We start from the raw sequence: 18,699 nt of genomic DNA on the forward strand, positions 1-18,699 counted from the left end.
AAGGATTATAGTGAAGGACGAGGCAGATCTCTTCGCCAGGATCTGAACGCGATCCTTATGTCCGCGAAGGAAACATTCGGAGAAGGCTTGTTATTGTTGATTCAATGTTCTATTTCAGGAACCAGCTCAAGCAATGGGAAGCTGCCAAGCGATTATCGAATAACCGCGCTAGTGACGCTGGCGTTATCGTTATCGATACGGACTTCTTAGAAGTCGCATGATGGGGAGTGACGCTAGCGCGATAATGCTAGCGCTTATCGTTATCGATATGACTTTCTCAGAGGTCGTGGTTGCCGCATAACGGGAGGTGACATTCGCGCCACTTCGCATCTCCATCATCTCTTTTGGCCAAGACAGCTTTGTGCACACGACAAGCCAGAAAGGGGCTTGACCGACGGATCACAATTGAAGTTCGTCCTTGTAACTCGTTGTCATCTTATAGTCCCCTATACCGGGAGTAGTTGGTTGAACTTGTGAACCTCCTAGCTTCTATTCTCATAATCTGCATATCAAACCCACCCAAAACCATCGAAGCGCAACCATCCGCTTCTCGCCACCATCGTATCTTCGGCGACCGTTATATCTTCGCGAAACGTTCTATACATCGCGCCAACCGCTCAGGGGCTATCAACGAGGCAGATACCACTTCGTCGCCGAATCTCAGGGGCTTCCTGTACACCCACGGGTCCAGCGTCTTCGCTCGCAACATCTACAACCACTATCTCATCCGCACCCGACCACCCGACCACCCGCCCAATCCCCAGCACATCTCTCAAAATGGGCAACGATGGCGGCTCCATCCCCAAACGCCGCGAGCTTGTCAAGAACGCCGCCCGCCTCCCGACCGCGACCGAGCTCAAAGAAACCCTGCACGAGTCCCTGACCCATGCCTGGACGACGTGCCCCCTGTCCTCGCAGCCGCTCGACCTCAACAACAAGGACATGGTCGTGTCCGACTGGCGCGGGATCCTCTACAACTACGAATCGATCCTACAGTGCTTACTTCCCACGGACGACGCCGCCGTGCCCGAGGCCCAAGAGGAGGCCTTCCGCCAGACCGACATCAAGGGCGTCAAGGATGTCGTGAAACTGCGCTTCACCGTGCGCAAGGACGAGAAGGGTCGCGAGTTTCGCGCCTGTCCCGTCAGTCTCAAGGAGTTGGGCGGGGCCGCGACCAAGGCCGTCTACATTGTACCATGTGGCCATGTCTTTGCCGAGGCCGCTATGAAGGAGTTGCAGCCGGCGGAAGGCAACGGCAAGAGCAACAGCAGCAGTGGAAGCGACGAGGCGAAGAAAGAGCCAGAGCAGCAAAAGCAACATTGTCCAGAATGTAGCGAGCCATTTGAGGAAAGCAACGTCATCCCGATTTTGCCAACCTCGGATGCCGAGCTCGGGAAACTGAAGGCGAGGATGGAAGACCTCAAGTCGAAAGGTCTGTCGCATAGTCTGAAGAAGGATAAGAGCGGCGGCAAGAAGAAGCGCAAGGCCGAGGAGGCCGCGAACGGTGAGAAGGAGAACGGCACCAAGAAAGGAAAAAAGGAGAAGGAGACGGGTATCGAAAGCCGTATCAACAACTCCATGACAGCCTCACTCACTGCAAGGGTGTTAGCAGAGCAAGAGGAGAACACCAAACGGCGGAAGATTGCAGAAGGCAGGCGAGAGAAAGTGAGGTGATGATGTAACGAGGCGAGGCATCAAGACCCGAGAAAGGGCGTTGCTACACTACTAATCACTTGTATATAAGATGATGCTCAATGATACCACGATTCATGATTCTCAAAACATCGCCAAACTCTTAGATTCTTGTGATTCAACAGGCTAAAAACAGATTTTGTCATCCCTCGCTTAAGTCATCATCCATCGTCTATCCACTGTCTAACTCAGTGTGTATATAAGATTTGTGTAGCATCACCGCGAGTAAGCTTACAACTCGTCCTTCTCCCTTACGTTGCCGGGTTCCACAGCTTCTTCGCAAGCAGCAGGGGTGCCAACTTCCATGCGGTAAACGCACTTCTCCTGCTCGGCAATCCGCCAGAGCTCTTCGGTCTCGGCACATGCCAGCCAAACATCGGTTCGGCGGTTCGGGCCGTTCCAGCAGCCCTGCCCGTTTTCGTAACGCATCACCATGCGCTTGCCCCGGCCCAGACCCTTGCCGTCATGGCGCTCTTCTTCGTCGCTTTCTTCCCAGTCAATGCGTTCGAAGTTGCCCATAGTAGTGTGGCCATGACCCTTCTTGGACTTCTGAGAAGTGCGGGACAGCCAGCAAAGCTCGTAGTTGTATTCTCCGGCATCCGTGGACACACACTTGTCCTTGAGGTAGCGGAAAATGTCGTCGGCGCCGTAATCCTTCTGGAGATCCTCCTGTTGGCTGGACAGATCACGCTCCTTGGTGCTGATCTCGCTCTCGACAGCCTGGTAGGCCTCACGCGCGGCAATAACGAGGCGAGACTCTCCAGAGCTTGTCGGGTTATCGGCTAGAATACCGTTCTGGATCAGCCAGATGCGGATGAAGTTCAGCTTATCGTGGACGAAATCGCGGACAGGGCCAGGGAGGTAAGCCTCCAAACTGTAGACTGTAACTTGTTAGCATACCATATTAAATAGCCAGAAAATATCACACAACTTACGGATATCGGTATCGGTAATCTCGCCTTCCTCATACTCCTTCCAGTTGATGCCGTTGGAGTCGGTATCTTCCTTCAGCACTTCCTGGATGTCATCTTCATGGAGGGTCTCGGCCGGGGCCTCCACGAGCTTGGCAGCATAGTCCTCCCATGCACGGACAGCCTTCTTGACACCCTCGTCGTTGAAGTTGGGGTTGTACTCCTCCTTGAATGCGGCCAGGATGCCTTGCAGCTCTTCAACCTTGCCCTTGAGGTCGTCTCGCTGCCCCATGACAACTCGGAGAACATCTCTGAGCTCGTTGACCCGGTTGCGAGCCAGACCAACCAGAACACCGAGCTTGCCGGTACCTTCGGTCTTGACCACCTTGCCACGCTCGGAGCGTTCAACCTCGTCGTACTTTTGCTTGAGCTCGTCACGCTTGAACTCGAGACCCTTGATCTCCTCTTGCAGGGTCGTGATCTTAGCCTCGACCCGGCGTCGGAGCTCTCTAGATTCCTTGGCCATGGTACGGCGCTTCTTGTTGGCCCGCTCCAGGTTCTCCTTGCGTTCCTTCTCGACTCTCCGCCATTCCTTTCCGATAGTCGCACAGCGGTTCTCGCACTTGACACCGCCGATACCGCGGTACTCGTCGCTGCCGTCACAGCACAGTTGGTAGTCACAGACACCGTCATTCACGTACATGAACGGGACGTAAGCGCCAATGTGGCCCTCGTTGGCACACCAGAAGCCGGGCAGGGCATTGCTCGCATTGGTGGTGCCGGAGAAGGCGGCAGGCAATGGCTGGGGGGCGAGAGAGGGTCCAGGTAGGCACACGCTGCCGTGCCAGGCTCGTCGGAGCCGTCAGGGCAGTCGCAGCTGTTGTCGTTTACTTTGGACGCGGGGATGGAAATGGACGGATGGCCGATGCAAGTGAAAGTGTCCTTGAACTCGTAGAACTTGACAACTGCAGAGCGATTGGTTGGTCAGTCGTTGTTTGCCACACATACTCAACCTCAAAAACGTGGGCTGTTGCAATTGCAATCTCCCAAGGTGTACCAAGCTACCCAGCAACCTGAGGGCCCTAGAGAAAGACAGGAATTGGGGGATGACGTACATTCAGGGCCGACACCTCGTGGTAATGAACCAGCAGCCACGAGGCCACTGTGAGCAGCAGCTGTGCCCAATAGCACAAATGCCCGTGATTGCCGCATGTTTGCTGTTGTTGTTGGGGATAGAACCCTTTCCTTGAACAGAAGAGCGAGCGGATGCTAGGTGAACTGAACTGAACACGAAACACATCAGAGGAGGAGCTCCCGAACAGCTAACGAACTAACGCCGCAGCTCCCCTGCCCTGCCAGCTGGCTTGGGCTCTTTGGCTCTTAGCCACGCTGTGTGGGGTGAAATGTGGCGTGCGGGGGTTCAATTCAGGGATGGCCCCCAAGCACCAAGACCCCCTCGCTTTATTGATCAACTCACAATTGACAGAACCCGGGGGCATGGTTGCAACTCTGAGAAGCTGCCACTCATGGCTCTTCCAGAGAAGTGGCATGTTGAGATTCGAACACTTACTCCGTACATACCTACATACTTCCATTGCCATTTAACATAAGTCCTTCGCAGTTATTTGATTTTAGGGGTTTATTTTAGGTAATTTTGCTGCACAATTCAATTGCACTCCTCGGTGACGATGTAAGGAATAAGTTCCCTCAAAATCTCCTAGCTCCTTGTCTCCGTCACATTGGATGGACTACTTGGGATGTTTTCCACCCTTAGCATCCCAGACCAAGCTTATTTGAACGCCATCACTGACCGATTGTGCCTAAAGCAAATACGGCATGCAGAGTTATGTTGACACTGAGACGTTGTGCAACCAGCAATATATTCCTATCTGATTACCTCCTAATTAAACCACAACCATTCAACACAACCAATCGCCCAAGACACACTACACAATTAATCCCACATTAATCCCATCGGACTTCGCTGCAAGCGCCATGACTTGTGATGCGCCGCCAGCAACCGCCGCCGGCCGGCAACATGACATACCAGCCATCCTCTATCCGAAGTAGGGGCGCTCGACCTTGGGGGCCAGGTTGGTGACCAAGCTGTACTTCAGCTTCCAGTTGCCGTCGGAACTGTCAACGACGAAGTAGTCGTCGCATCGCTCGTAGATGCGGAACGTCTTGGTGGCGTCGTTGAGCGCCGCGGGGTCCCAGCGCGAGTAGACGATGCTGCACGTGATGATATATTTGGTTAGCTCTGTCTCTTCCACTCTTATGTTGGACCGAAAGATGTGTAATTGTTATAGGTAGGAAGAGTAAGGGGCAAGGAGTGTGTTCGGTGTGAAGTGAAGAAGAAACAAAAGAGCAAACGTACTAGGTGGTCACGTTGGCCGCCTTCCCATCCTTCTGGGGCACAATGATGGCGTTGGAGACGTGGTGCGCAACCTTGGCGCCGGCAAAGGCGGCGCGGATGTTGTCGGTGGTCTGCTTGAGCCCGACGGAGAGGCCGCCGTAGTTGGGGCCCAGGGGGCGGCTGTCGTAGACGATGTCGTTGGTCATGGACTCACCGAGGCGGTTGTACTGCTTGGTGTCCAGGGTGTAGGCGAGAACGTTCTCGCGCTGGTGGATGGCCTCGTACAGGCCCGGCTCCAAGGCAGCGGTGCCGTACGTCGTGGCCGCCAGGGACATGGGGATGCTGGCGACGGCAGCGATGAAGGCGGTAGAGAACTGCATGATGGATGGATTCGTGATGAAGAAGGGGATGAGATGTAGTAGTTGTTTGATGGTGAAGATGGTTGGCTTGCGAAAGGATGCTTGTCTGGTGGTTTTTTCAAATCGTTGATGGACTGGCATGCCAGCCATACTTATACTAATTCACCAGACTGCCCGCATCGTATGGCAATATGGGACTCTTGACGACTTTGCATATAGTAAACCAAGATACGGAGGTCCGCTGGATCTAAAACAGCCTTGGTCCCTGGTTCTCTGCTTTAGGTGCTGTGCAATATGCCCTCTTACACTTCTCGACAATATCGAGGCCTGAAACACCTGGGATTTCTTAAGTTTCGTTTCTGCAGTTTCTCTGTGTGCTCACCAGAGCATTGTCGTTAAAACAGGTTCAATGATTCATACCTCAGCCCTATCTTAGTCCCTTGGGCACAGTGGATCACTCAAGGGGTCCAAGTGAGATTCGGTGCTAAATTTCGAAGGCCTGGACCGAGTCTCAACATCATCTTGGAGAGTGCCCCAGCGTACGGGACGGTTCGAAAAGCTTGGCTAAGTTGGGGACGAGCCGCGTTCTTGGAACAGTCTGTGCATAGTGTATAAGCATGGCTCGGTGAGACATTCCTGTTTCCGGGGAAAGCAGAAGCGAGGCAAATCCTTCTAACTGCCAACACAACGGAATAGAGTGCTAGGTCCCTGAAGATGGCTTGCAAGTTCACCAAAGTCAATTCCGTTAGCTGTGCTGCTGCGAAGCAAATCTGGGGTAAATCCGCTGCCCTGGGGAACTAAGCAAAACTTCGCACGGATGGACATTCACATTTCGAAGTTAGAGACATAGATGGGCAAGGTGTTAATCTGCTTCCTCGTTTCATGGCCACAACTTTAATGTTACGTAACCTGGAGAGTCTCTTTGGTCTCTGGTACTACTCCTTTTTTACAAGCCTCCCTCGTTAAAGTAGACATTGCAGATGCGAATAAGCATGAAGCTCGGGCAAGCTACACAAGCCCCTGGTATGCCGAGATCCACATGTATACTAGGTGTGCGCAATGAATTCCTTTTCAGGTGAAATTGTTTCATTCATCGTCTGTGATATCGTAACCCAAAGACTCCCAAACGGTCTTTCTGCCCATGCTGGCCCGTCCCCTTCTCGTACAACCCGCTATCCCTGAAAATGTAAAATGCCGTAAAACCACAAGTGTCGTGGTTGAACCCCGAGGAGATATAGGAAGCGAAAATTCCCACCCATGAAATGTTTATCAGAGAAACCTGCCACCCAAACCGAACATAAGGAATAGAAAGACAAGAAAAAGAAAAAGAATAGAATAGCCCCCTACCCGTCGTCTTAGATCAGGTTCTGCGCAATATTGGCATACTTGCTGTCCGGGTACTTGAGGTTATTCTGCGTCGACTTGAGCGACCCCAGCGCCTCCGCACTGACCCCAATCAAACTGTCCGCCCCCGTCTTGTCCCCGGACGCCTCCCAGAACATGGACCCGCCGAGCCCCTTGCCCGTGGCGTACGAGACCTTGGCCCGGACCATGTCGGGCGTGTCGTACGAGATGAACTCCCTCTTGCCCGCGTCGTACGACCAGCTCGCCCCGACCTTGTCGTCCTTGTTGGTCACCTCGGCCCCGGCCTTGGGCAGCGCCTTGTAGTCCCAGATCCCTTGCTCCCACGACCCCTCCCCGATGCCGCTGTAGGGCTTGCCCGGTCCGTCGGTCGACTCGAAGGCCCGGCCGTACAGTGGCATGCCCATGACGATTTTGCTCGCGGGGACGCCCGCGGCGATGTAGTCGGTCACGGCGCGGTCGGTGCTGAAGGGCGTGGCGTCCTTGTTAGATGGGTCCGGGTACAAGTTCGCCTGGTGGCCCGTGGCGTTGCTGAAACTGCCGGCGTAGTCGTAGGCCATGAGGTTGAAGGTGTCGAGGTACTTGTCCATCTCGCCGAGGCGCATGTTGTTGTAGTTCTGCGGGCCCGCGGGCACTGCGGCTGTGAGCAGGAAGTGGTAGCCGTCCAGGTCGTTGCGCGACGAGTAGTCGTCCAGCTCGGCCCGGATCGTGGCCAACAGCGAGACCAGGTCCTGCGCCTCCTGGTCGTTGGCCGGGTACTCCCAGTCGATGTCGACACCGTCGAAGCCCCAGTCCTTCATCAGGGCTACCGACGACTTGGCGAACTGCTTGCGCTTGGCGTCCGTGCTGACGGCAGACGCGAACCGCCCGTTCAGGCTGTACGTCCAGCCACCGATGGAGAGCAGCACCTTCATGTTGCGGTTGGCCTTCTTGAGCTTGAACAGCTGCTTCACGCAGCCGTAAGCATAGCCTGAGGGGTCGTTCCAGGCTGGAAGGAGAAGATCAGTAAAAGTACATCTAATCATGCTTGAAGAATGCCTATTGTTGAATCCCACATAGCAGATCCAGCTTTGGAAAAGGATAAAGAAACCTCGACTTACAGTCACCCTCCCAATGTATCTCGACATCAGCCCACGAATCGGACGTAATACTTAAGGTGTTGTCAGCTACCGTGTGGTCCTCGCGTTCCGGACTTTGTACTTACACCGTCCCGTCATCCTGAAAGTTAGCAAATGCATAGAGAACGTTTGTGATCTGGTTGGCAGGCAGCGACTGGGGCTTGTAGTTGCGGCCGTAGATACCCCTATATTGCGGCGAGTGTCAGTGCGTATGTTCAAATATCAACTTACAGGAATTTGAATATGCGACTTACCAGTTCACGAAGTAGGCCGAGTTTTCGTAACCGCCAGCGCGTTTGTCGACGCTGTGTGTGAGAGGAGAGGCGTGACTGACCGATGCGTAGAGGGAGAGGCAGGTAGTTGCCAGCAACTGGAACGTGTTAGACAGCATGACGGCAACGTATGTATAGAACACGCGAAAGGAGTGGTCGTGTTATATATATGCTAGCAAGACAGTAGAAGGCAAGACAAGAAGTCGACGTCAGATGTCTGACTCTGGAAGCTATAGTTGGTGTGGTCGAGATGAGAATACCACAGAAGAACAACGGCTGGTTACGACACCTTTATACTGCATGAAGGCCAGGCACATGGAACGTCCCCCGTTTGCACTTTCCCGGTAGGTGACAACACGCGTCGAGAGACATGTTGCCATCGTGTTGCATAAGCGATGTCTCTTAGTCGGTACCCCATGTTGTCAGCTAGGCGGTGGGTGAAGAAAGGGGGGCCGTTGAAGGCTGACCCGACCCACACATCCTACAGTCTAAGCCCATCGTTCCCCAGCTGCTGGTAGCATGAGCCTCTCTTGCGCATCCTCCGTGGGGAATGAAGCCAGAAAAGTAGGCCGGGTGTGCCAGATGTAACAACAACATGAGAAAGCCACACGCGGTCCATGTGTGTCCAGCCCTTCTAGGGATCATTTCCGGAGCTGGTAATCTCCGAATGGAGGATGAGGAACAGAAACCGGTGACCCTTACAGAGAACAGGACACCTGCAAGACAGGGAGATAATCCTCGCCCGAATAGGCGGCAACGTTGCCACATATGTCTGCCCTGAAGCCTTGCGGCTCGAAAGACGACCAAGTCGCGTGCGGTCGTCAGCAGGTGTGGGAGTACCTAGTCAAATGATGGGTGTCGTCAATCAGGGGGTAGGTAACATGGCATATGGGGGACCCAGGGAAAGTGACAGGAGGTCGAAGTCCTATGCCGCAACGGGAAGGTGGAGTGGACAGGGTGTTTCTGATTAGCCGAACGATCTGCTCTGGGATGTCTCGGTATTCTCTCCAACAGAGCCCATCCTAGCCAGTCCTTCTGTATAGTGAGTGGAATGTACATGAGCAAGAATGGGGGCTAATGCGCCTTTGCCATCGAAGCGCCGAATCATGTCGCTGTGATTCGGGGAACGCTGCTCTCGAAAGGAGGGCCCGTCTTATCTCAGGGTCACATCCGTCATCTCCAGTGCGCGATTAGGAACCCCGATCTCTGAAGCCTCTCAGCGAATGAAGACCCTTGCTGCAAGTCATGATGGGCTCGTCACGGCTCGCGTGGGCAAACTACCCGTGATGGCAAGTGTAAGACATGCAGTTTTGATAGCAGATGCCAAGAAGAACCCAAAATGTAGATTTGTCTCGTCCATACGTACGGTGTATTGATGTGGGATGAACCACGCCTGCTCAACGGCTCGGCTTGCATATAAATAGCATGGTAGCACACGCTTTTCAGTAACATTGGAGATGTTTCTGGTCAGTCGCCAGGGGTGCACGCAATTGTTCGGCTGCATCCCAGAGGCGCGAAGCCAAGGAACCGGCGTTCATGAGGATCAGGGGCCACCTGAAGGAAGCATTGGGCTTTTTGGGGGTGCGGCGTGGAAGAAAGGCTATCAGATAGAGTGGCCGAGGGAGATTGGCGGGTCGGCCCTGCATCTGCTTCGGGAAGCATGTGCGAAAGAGCGTGGTTATCGCGTGCAGTGGTTTGACCAGTCAGCTCTCGCCCTGGCCCATCTCACGACCACGACCCTGTACCCCAGCAATTCCATCACACTCCTTCCTAGTCCAGGTTCATCTGTTCCACAGTCTGGGCAAATGCCAGCATGATGGGTTGCATTCTGGCCGTGAACGATTAACTCTGCAACGTTACCAAGTCGATGGCCAAAACCATCGCAGTGGGTATTGGCAGCTGTGAGCTTCTTATCGCCGGCCGTGACGGATCCTCCGCTCTGCTTGAGCCTGAATACCCCAAGAAAGGAGGAGACAGTGATGTGTCAAGCAAGTAAACGCGAGGCTTGCATATCGAAAGTAGATGTGAACAGACCAGAGCCCCAAGACATCGTGCATCTGCGCCACTCCCGAATGGGGGCCCGGCTGGACACAGAAAGCTGACTGGGTTCTACCATTGTGGCATGGTAGTATGACAAGCATCCCTGAACTCCTGGATTAGATATGGCAGGCATCATAGTCCATCCGACGGGGAGCTTGCTGGGTTGTACCGAAAGCCGATGTAGCTATGGCCGCTGTATCGTCGGGGTTCTGCGTTGTGGTACAAAGATAGGCGTCCACAAAAAGATAAACAATTACGGGCGGATCATCGGTGCGGTTCGGTTCATGTGGAGTCTGAAACAAGAAACATCCGACATTTGCCAAGGGATGGAAGAGACGTACGGAAGAAAAACTTGTGTTATCTCCGAGGTCAATACCCAGTGATGACTTGCATATGCTTCTCCCTTGCTCTGTATTCCCAGCGCAGAGGTCCACGTCTGAGACAAGGTCAGGTAGACAGACAAATGACATCAACCTTGTCATGGTCAGGGGGCAGCTGATGTGAGGACAGGGGCAAAGGCGACCGACGACGCCTGTAGGTAATACCGGAATATTAAAGTATCGGTCATATCGGGAAAGGTTTCAATTGCTTACACAAAATGTGGTACGAGGACGAGCCGATCTATTCTCTTTGCGTAAGGAAAAAGGAAGCTTGTGGTTACTGCGCCGTATGCAAGCACTTACTGTATCACTTGGTTCCTGCATTTTGACGCCCATCCCAACCCAGCCTCCAAAGCACAGTGAGGCCAGCAGGCTTTGGCATAGGGCGAAATATGTGCCCTACCGAGCCTTTTCTGTCATATTCAAAAATAATATTAGCCCGGAGAGTACCGGGACTGAGTATATTTGAAATTATTCGAGATATATAACAATATGGAAGCTGCATGCATTAGGTTTGATGTCTTGTAGAAACTGTGATGAGAAGACGGAGACGGGATCATTCATTCTATCATTCATTCTTCAGCGGGGAAGACCCCGCCAAAGCTAGCCTCAAGGGTCGCCCCGATAGAGCAAGATGGCCCCCGAAGAGGCCTAGCCTGGCAAGCCTGTCCACCATGGTGCTAAATTTGGCGGTAACCAGGCCGAAGCACGCCGCGGCTGAAGCAACGCAGGGATCCACCACTTTTTGACGATTAAATCTTAATTACTTTCTTCTTGGGGGTCGTACTTTGGGGGCCGTATTTCCTTCAATTCGATTTCGCCTGGAGGATCTTTACCCAATTGATTATTTTCATACTACCTTGAGGCTCAGGTACGCCCTACGAGAACAGTCGGGGGCCACATCGTTAAAGCTGCGACGCTCCAAGCCCCCCAGCCTGCTGCTACGCCAGATCTATTTACGCTCGGCCACCTGTGCGATCCGCCGCCAAACAACAACCCACTTCCTCAACAGCTGGGAGGAAGTGGTGTGGTGGAAAAAAGCAATTGGGAAGGATTCTCTTCCAGCGAACCGAGTTATTGACTTTTCTCCGTTACGCGACTGCTGGGATTGCTTGATTGCTTCTCAGGCCGATAATCTCCTGTGTCCTTCCTTCGAGTTTCACAGATATTGCCCATCGGACGAAACGAGACACACCTCGGCGCGGAACCTCCTATTACGCTGCCCTACCACGACCGACCTTGCCACGAACCCCCTGCCGAAGATACGAGCGCGACATAGACTCCCTGTGTCGCCCTGACCGATGCGGCCGAGACAGCCCATCTGCTCACGACCGTAGGGCGCAGGCCCCCAATAATCAACCACCCCCTCCCACCCCCTTTTCTCGCTACGGCGTACAAACGATGCGACACTTCGCCTCCTCGAGCGAGCGACAGCCCTTCGTCGACCCCGCCGACCAAACCCTCTCGCCCGCCTCGTCCACGACCCTCGGCGACTTCGACTATGCCGAGGACGTAGAGAAGGACTCGTGGCAGGACCGGCTCGCGTCCGCCGGCGGCCGCGGCGGCCAGTCTTGGAATAGCTGGTTTAGATCAAGACAGCGGGGCTTCCGGCGCATACTCAGGAGGCATCCCGGACACCCCCTATTTACCGTGTTGAAATACACCATCCTATTAATATGTATACTTATTATCGGCACCCCGATCCTCGCGCCGTCGTACACGCGGCAGCCCAAGCACTACCGGGACCTGGCCGCGCGATGTCAAGGTCCAGGCCCCTCGGCCGAGCCGGGCTGCGCAAACCCTTTCAAAGAGAAGGTCTTTATAAGCGTCAGTCTGTACGACAAGGACGGCCACCTGGCCACTGGAAGCTGGGGTCGGACGCTGCTCGAGCTCGTCCGTCTGATCGGCGAGGATAACGTTTTCGTTAGCATCTACGAGAACGACAGCGGCGAGGCGGGCGAAAAGGCGCTCAACTGGCTGAAGAGCCAACTGCGATGCCGCCACAAGGTCGTGTACGATCCACATGTCTCGCTGTCCGACTTCCCGACGATCCGGATGCCGGACGGCACAGACCGCATCAAGCGCCTGGCCTACCTGTCCGAGATGCGCAACCGCCCGCTGCGGCCGCTCGACCAGCTGGACGAGAACGAGGATGGCGGCGTAGTGGAATACGATAAGATCCTGTTCCTCAACGACGTCGCCTTCCACCCGATCGACGCGGCGCAGCTCCTCTTCAGCACGAACCAGGGCCCCGACGGCCGGACGCGCTACCTGTCGACCTGCGGCATGGACTTCGCCAACCCCCTGCTATTTTACGATCTCTACGCCCAGCGCGACGCCGAGGGCTTCAGCAACGGCCTGCCCATTTTTCCGTATTTCAGCAACGCCGGCGCCGGCCTCTCCCGCGCCGCCGTCCTGCGCCAGGCCGACGCCGTCCCCGTCACCGCCTGCTGGGGCGGCATCGTCGCCATGCAGGCCCGCCACGTCCAGAACCTAAACCAGTCCCTGCCCGACCCGGACTTCCGCGCCCCCGGCCACCACGTCCTCGACCCGGCCCAGCCCGCCAGCGTGACGAGCCCCGTCCGCTTCCGCTACGAGCCCGAGGTCTTCTACGACGCGTGCGAGTGCTGCCTCTTCCTAGCCGACGTGGCCCAGGTCGCGCGCAAGGCCAGCGGCAAGACCGAGAAGGAGCTCGGCACGTACGTGAACCCCTACGTCCGCGTCGCCTACTCCCAGGAGACGCTCGCGTGGCTCCCCTGGGTCCGCCGCTGGGAGCGCCTCCTGAGCGTGCTGCAGCGCATCCTCACGCCCATCCTCCGCCTCCCCACCCACAACCCCCACCGCGCCGTCCGCGAAGGCGAGAGCTTCATGGAGGAGGTCTGGGTAAACAACGAGGGTTCACAAGGTGGCCACTGGCAGCTCACCCAGCGTGTAGCCAGGAACGGGCTGCAGTGCGGCGTCCGGGAGATGCAGCTCGTTCAACAAGGTAAGTTCACCACAACCCCTCACCCCTATGAAGAATTTACAAAGACCAAATGAGGTAGCTAACATGATATCAGGCGAACGCACCAACGACGTCAACTGGCAAAACACCAAGATGCCCCCTGGACAGGTCCTCCACTTCCCGACTTAAACCACTCTCTGAAAGCGCGTGACTACGACTTTGACGACGACCACTTACTTCCTGTTTATCTGTTTATATTGGTGATGTTACCACAGGGATACAATACGTATTCCTTACGTTGGGGAAACGCTCCCGTATATTTGCTTGTATATGCATTTTTGGTACATTACTTGGAAACAACATGACATAATCTTGGCCAATGGCAGAATTGAAAAAGAGCCAGTGCCATCTTCACATATTATCTGGGGGACTGTCCTGTGTCTATATTTGGATATATGGATTCATCCACATAGTTGCCTATCTAGCAGATAACGTTTGCTCGAACATGAATATACTCAAGATACACGATATCTTCTATTCATCATAGCTTCGCTTCACGGCGGTTAAAACGTGCGTATATAATTTTTGTAGATGTCCAAATGAAGGTGCTCGGCTTCGTATCATTGGATCATAGCCTCCAGCAGTGCCATCTCCAGAATTGAAGACGACGTATATCGGTCGGTCAGCAGTATCAAATGTGTTCAGACGAAAGTACTATTCGCAATACGCAAGTAAGGTATATTTGTCCCTGAGAACTCCTACGCCGGCTAGCATTGATATCGACACATAAAACCAACATTTACCCATATCAGTCAGGCAGACTCCCCATCTTTCCCAAGATGGATCCAGAGCCCAAGCCAACCGACCCATAAAGCCAATGCCCATCCAGGTATCTCACCGCCCGCACCGCCCCGAAAGAGGAAAACAGGCTACTCCAAAAAACGCAAGGAGGTATCCGAAAATAAAGAGCAAGCAGGAAAGACGGCAAGAGAGCAGACCCAATCCACCAATCGAGCGAATAGACTGCGTCTTGTTCAGGAGTCCAAACCCACGAGACTTCCCCAGGTTTGGGCGAAACGTCCTCTGAACTTCTCCCACGGCTTTGATTCGCGCAAATGCTTCACGGCATTGACATATCCCTTCTTCGTTGCTTATTCCGTAGCTTCAACCGGAGCGTTTTAGTCTTGCCCAGTTGCTGGCGCGCCTTACTTTTGCCCAGCGACGCCCAACGGGACGCCTTCGTTTTGGCTTGATTGTGCATGATTTTACAGCGGCCAAAGATCTACTTGGCAGCCGTCTTGGGCTTGGAAGCAGTTGCCTTCTTCGCCTTGACCTCATCAGTCTTGGCTTCAGTCTTGGCCTTACCAGTGGCCCTGCTCACTGCCGACTTGACCTATGTAAGAGTTAGCCATTTGCGTCGTCGCGAAAAGATCGAAATTCATGGAAGTATGATGGAGAGAAGCGGGGAGGGTAGGGTGTGCTGTTCCACTAAAGATGCTGATCCGCATCGGCAACGATAAAGTAAAATGACACGAGCAAGTCGCGGCCCGGGGCAGTACGAGAATCATACCGAACCGAGGGCGACACAGCGAATATGGAAGGTAATGCTTGCATGGGGAAACAAAGATCTGACTAACCTTGGCAGCGACACCGTTCTTCTTCGCGGGCGTCTTCTTAGTGACGCCAGCAGGCTTAGTGGTGACGGAAGTAGACTCAGCGGCAGGCTTCTTGGTAGTCTTGGGCTTGGTGGTGCGCTTGATGGCGGGCGCGGTGTCAACGGACTCGAAGACGCGCGGCTTGGAGTTGCCGGTCGCAGAGCGTGTTCCCTCGCGAGCCATTTTGACGTGTGATATTGGGGTGGTTTTGGAAAGTTGGTAAAGCGTAATCTATATGTACCGTTAGCATGCGACGTAATTGAAGACGCGATGCATCGCATCCGTCCATGCGACGTTGTGCGAACATGCGCGGGCGAATGCGACAACTGCGCAAAGTTGGATGGGCAGTGGATGGGCCGACTTACGAAACGGGCGGTTAGCTTGTCGCAAAGATTGCGGCTGTGAGTTTAGGACTTGGAAGGATGTTGGTAAAAAGTAGAAAGTAAGTTCAATTACAATCTCGTACAGCTTCAGGTGACAATTCGAGGAAAGAGGAGAGTGGTGAAGAAAGAGAAAAGAGAAAAGGAGGAGGGCAGAGGCAGAAAAGAGATGGGATGGGGATGGGGATGGGAACGGGGAGCTGTTGTGTGGCCCGGCTTGCGAGAGCGTGCAAGAGAGAGACTGGAGTATGTGCGTGTGTATTGCCATCGCGCTCTAATCCCAACACACCAACACCAGACCCCAGCTCCGATCCAGCAGGGCCAGGACGAGACGAGACAAGCGAGGAGCACGTCGCCCGCAATAGCAACCGCCATACTACGAGAGCGACCGAAAAGACGGGGAGCTAGACGAGCTACTGTACCTAATGCCTAACCTACCTGGTCACCTGGACCTGAACGCCAGAGGCTGGGTCGGCATGGAGGGAAAACCCCATCCATCCATCGATAGCCATTGATAAATGGGCAGGCAATAATAATATCACTCGAACCAGGCAAATGACACGCGGGTAGTCAGAAGTAGGCGGTGCTTTCCCCTCTTCTTCGCTTCCTACCCTCTCCGTTCCATGTGGCTCTTGCTCTTGCTCTTGCTAGAGGCGACGGGAGATCCGAAATGGGGACGATAGGTGTCAAATAATAGACCAGACGTGTTGGTCGAGAAATCGCGGTGTCTCCTTCCGTAGTCCATGGAAGCTGCCCCCTCCAACATCGAGAGAGGGAAGAGGAGGGTGGTGGACACCTGGTTCATCTCATTCGATGGAAAGGGTGCCCTTTTCTGCATGCCGGATCAAGCCTAACGGCTACGACTGCTCTGCTCTCCCACCACTGCCGCGCGCGGCGCGCCTCGAGGTTTTCTAGTCATTTCTCATTCATGATGACGATTTTTCATCTAGACGAGAGAGGAGCAATTCGGCCATTGGTCTAGAACTTTCCTGGTGTCTTCCCGACTTCTCGCTTGAGAAACATGGGACATAGGGTTAGTTCACGGAAGGCTGGACTCGACCGAAAGGATGAATGAATACAGCAGCGAGTAACTGCAACGGAGACGCGATGCGTTGGCCAGTCCCACGTCAACAGCCCAAATGATTGGCCCAATTCGTGCATGGCCTGTTTGTATCAACCATACCCGCGATTGACACTGAACTGGGATGTTCGCATTGGTGTTTCATGAGTTGATTGAAGTAAAAAGGTCGCGGGAAGAGAGGGAGGAGAGAGCAGGAGGATTGGAGGAGGGGAAACTAGGGGAAGGCACCACTTGCGCATCAATTGTCGCACCTCCACGCTGTTTCCCCCGCATTGCAGCAGATCCCCATTGCGCCTTCCCTGCAAGCAATGAAGGCATCTGCATCGCCGTCGCCGCAGTCTTCTTTTGACATGCGTAGAAAAACCTTGGGGCTTACATTAGGGAGGTGTACCTTGAAGCCCTTTAAGAACCCGTATTAATACCGTCTTTCGATGTATAGAGGCAAATCGCATGTAAGTCGGTAAGAAATAGTCATTCTATTGCAATGCGCATCCCACTGAATGATGGGACCAGGCATCTCCTTTTCCCCCTTCCTTTTTACCTTCCGTTTCTCGCCAAGAAAGCTCAAAGGCCTTCTACCTTGATATCTGGAAATACCAAATTTCTGTACATTAACTTGTCGCAGCTCAAGAAAGATGTTATATACTGAAGCACCAAGTGTTTTTATTTTAGGTGAGGAGTGTATACAGCCATTTTTCATCAATGGACTGCGCGCTTGGCGCGACTAAATCACGTCAAACTCGAACGCCTCCCCCGTACTTCTCGACCCCCCATCTCCTATGCCCCTCGACCAAACCAACCGTGAACTCCTCGTCATACCCCTTCGCATCCTCCGCCCAAGCCGGCTTCCCCGCGCGCCACGTAACCCAGTCCTCAGCCTTGACCCCCTCGGGCGCGCGCAGCAGGCCCATCGCGACATTGAGCACGGCCTGCGCCGCCGTCGGCTCGCGGTGCTTGGTCGCGAGGAACACCGTCGCGCCGCACACGCCGCAGAACCCGCGCGTGTTGGGCGCCGACGACTTGTACGTCTTCAGGGTGCCGTACGGTCGTTGCTGCTGATGCTGCTCTTCTCGGCCTAGGTCCGCCGGAACGGGCGGCTCGAGGACCACGCGCGGCACCAGCATCCAGGGCACCACGTTGGCGCCCGAGAGGCGGCCGCAGTCGCGGCAGAGGTCAAGGAACGCCTTCCACTTCGTCGGGTCCGAGGGCGAGACGTAGTCGCGCAGGTACGTGTCGTCGAGGACGGCTTGGCTCGGACGGGGGATCGTGAACGACACCCCTCCGCAGTGACACTCGGCGCGGAGGCGCTCTGTCCCGTCCGCGGCTCGTTCCGGCTCCGCGGCCACGAACGAGTCCATGTGGTTCGGACTATACCAGATGATCTCCTCAGCGCCAGCAGAAGCCGCAGCACCCGGCAGTAGCCACCCCAGCAACCCGCCGTCGGGGACCGACTTGGGGAAGCCGTGGACGCGAAACTCCCAGAAACTGCTATCGAACAGCGAGACCGGCATGGACCACTGACCGTCCGCCCCATGCCCACCGATCGTCGACCCGCATGTAGAGCAGAAGAACTGGGGCGTAGGGCGACCCGGTATTTCGTAGCTTGCCATCTTGTTGCTAGGCATTAAGCCACCGGCCCAGTCTGGTTTGACGCCGGGTGGCAAAACGACCCCCATCCGAGCGTACGTCCCCTGCGCGTGCCGGCAAATGCTGCAATGGCAGAGATAGCCCCGCAGCGGCAAGCTGGCGACGGGCAGGCTGACACTGAACGCGACGGCGCCACAGTGACACTGGGCCGCCACCTTCGTGGTCTCGTGCGGGCCCGAAGGTGCCGCTTTGTCGTGGTTGAGGCCCTTGCTCAATAGAGCAGTAGCAGTCGACTCTGACATCCCAGCAACTGACTGCGACATGTTTGCTAACGTAAGTACCTAGGATAGTTTGCGCGTGGGTGTCGTAATTAGACAGGATTGAGTGAAGAGATAGTTCCAATAATCGAGTTATGTTCCGGGAATTTGAGACATAAGCGTTGACCGCTCCGGGGATGACTTGTCTACATATAGGTAAGGTAAGCCAATTGCAGCTACCTCGCATGTATGCAAGTGTAAGTGCTTACTGATTCGACAACCCTGACGCCCGTATCTACATTTTC

The 18,699-nt window shown here is 54.7% G+C and overlaps 7 protein-coding genes across 7 annotated transcripts; 2 read left to right on the plus strand and 5 right to left on the minus strand.

The window, feature by feature from the left end:
- Positions 1 to 777: 777 nt before the first annotated feature.
- PG997_014738 (uncharacterized protein) lies at positions 778 to 1,674 on the plus strand (the record flags this gene model as incomplete). Its single annotated transcript, XM_066819052.1, has 1 exon — positions 778 to 1,674. One exon carries the CDS (start codon positions 778 to 780, stop codon positions 1,672 to 1,674), a length of 897 nt encoding a protein of 298 aa, XP_066661240.1.
- Positions 1,675 to 1,923: 249 nt separating this feature from the next.
- Positions 1,924 to 3,815, minus strand: PG997_014739 (glucosidase 2 subunit beta; the record flags this gene model as incomplete). Its single annotated transcript, XM_066819053.1, has 4 exons — positions 1,924 to 2,573; positions 2,628 to 3,367; positions 3,439 to 3,568; positions 3,719 to 3,815. 4 exons carry the CDS (start codon positions 3,813 to 3,815, stop codon positions 1,924 to 1,926), a joined length of 1,617 nt encoding a protein of 538 aa, XP_066661241.1.
- Positions 3,816 to 4,660: 845 nt separating this feature from the next.
- Positions 4,661 to 5,339, minus strand: PG997_014740 (uncharacterized protein; the record flags this gene model as incomplete). The annotated part of the gene is made up of 2 exons (XM_066819054.1): positions 4,661 to 4,835; positions 4,981 to 5,339. The coding sequence occupies 2 exons, from the start codon at positions 5,337 to 5,339 to the stop codon at positions 4,661 to 4,663; spliced, it is 534 nt and encodes a 177-aa protein (XP_066661242.1).
- A 1,334-nt stretch (positions 5,340 to 6,673) lies between these two features.
- PG997_014741 (uncharacterized protein) lies at positions 6,674 to 8,189 on the minus strand (the record flags this gene model as incomplete). Its single annotated transcript, XM_066819055.1, has 4 exons — positions 6,674 to 7,668; positions 7,781 to 7,830; positions 7,885 to 7,983; positions 8,053 to 8,189. 4 exons carry the CDS (start codon positions 8,187 to 8,189, stop codon positions 6,674 to 6,676), a joined length of 1,281 nt encoding a protein of 426 aa, XP_066661243.1.
- A 3,702-nt stretch (positions 8,190 to 11,891) lies between these two features.
- On the plus strand, positions 11,892 to 13,623 carry PG997_014742 (uncharacterized protein; the record flags this gene model as incomplete). Its single annotated transcript, XM_066819056.1, has 2 exons — positions 11,892 to 13,476; positions 13,550 to 13,623. 2 exons carry the CDS (start codon positions 11,892 to 11,894, stop codon positions 13,621 to 13,623), a joined length of 1,659 nt encoding a protein of 552 aa, XP_066661244.1.
- A 1,093-nt stretch (positions 13,624 to 14,716) lies between these two features.
- Positions 14,717 to 15,272, minus strand: PG997_014743 (uncharacterized protein; the record flags this gene model as incomplete). Its single annotated transcript, XM_066819057.1, has 2 exons — positions 14,717 to 14,827; positions 15,072 to 15,272. The coding sequence occupies 2 exons, from the start codon at positions 15,270 to 15,272 to the stop codon at positions 14,717 to 14,719; spliced, it is 312 nt and encodes a 103-aa protein (XP_066661245.1).
- Positions 15,273 to 17,284: 2,012 nt separating this feature from the next.
- PG997_014744 (uncharacterized protein) lies at positions 17,285 to 18,460 on the minus strand (the record flags this gene model as incomplete). The annotated part of the gene is made up of 1 exon (XM_066819058.1): positions 17,285 to 18,460. One exon carries the CDS (start codon positions 18,458 to 18,460, stop codon positions 17,285 to 17,287), a length of 1,176 nt encoding a protein of 391 aa, XP_066661246.1.
- Between the last annotated feature and the right edge of the window lie 239 nt (positions 18,461 to 18,699).

This window comes from Apiospora hydei (genome assembly GCF_038363865.1).
Source record: "Apiospora hydei strain CBS 114990 chromosome Unknown utg000010l_segment0_segment0, whole genome shotgun sequence".
NCBI classification, from domain to species: domain Eukaryota; kingdom Fungi; phylum Ascomycota; class Sordariomycetes; order Amphisphaeriales; family Apiosporaceae; genus Apiospora; species Apiospora hydei.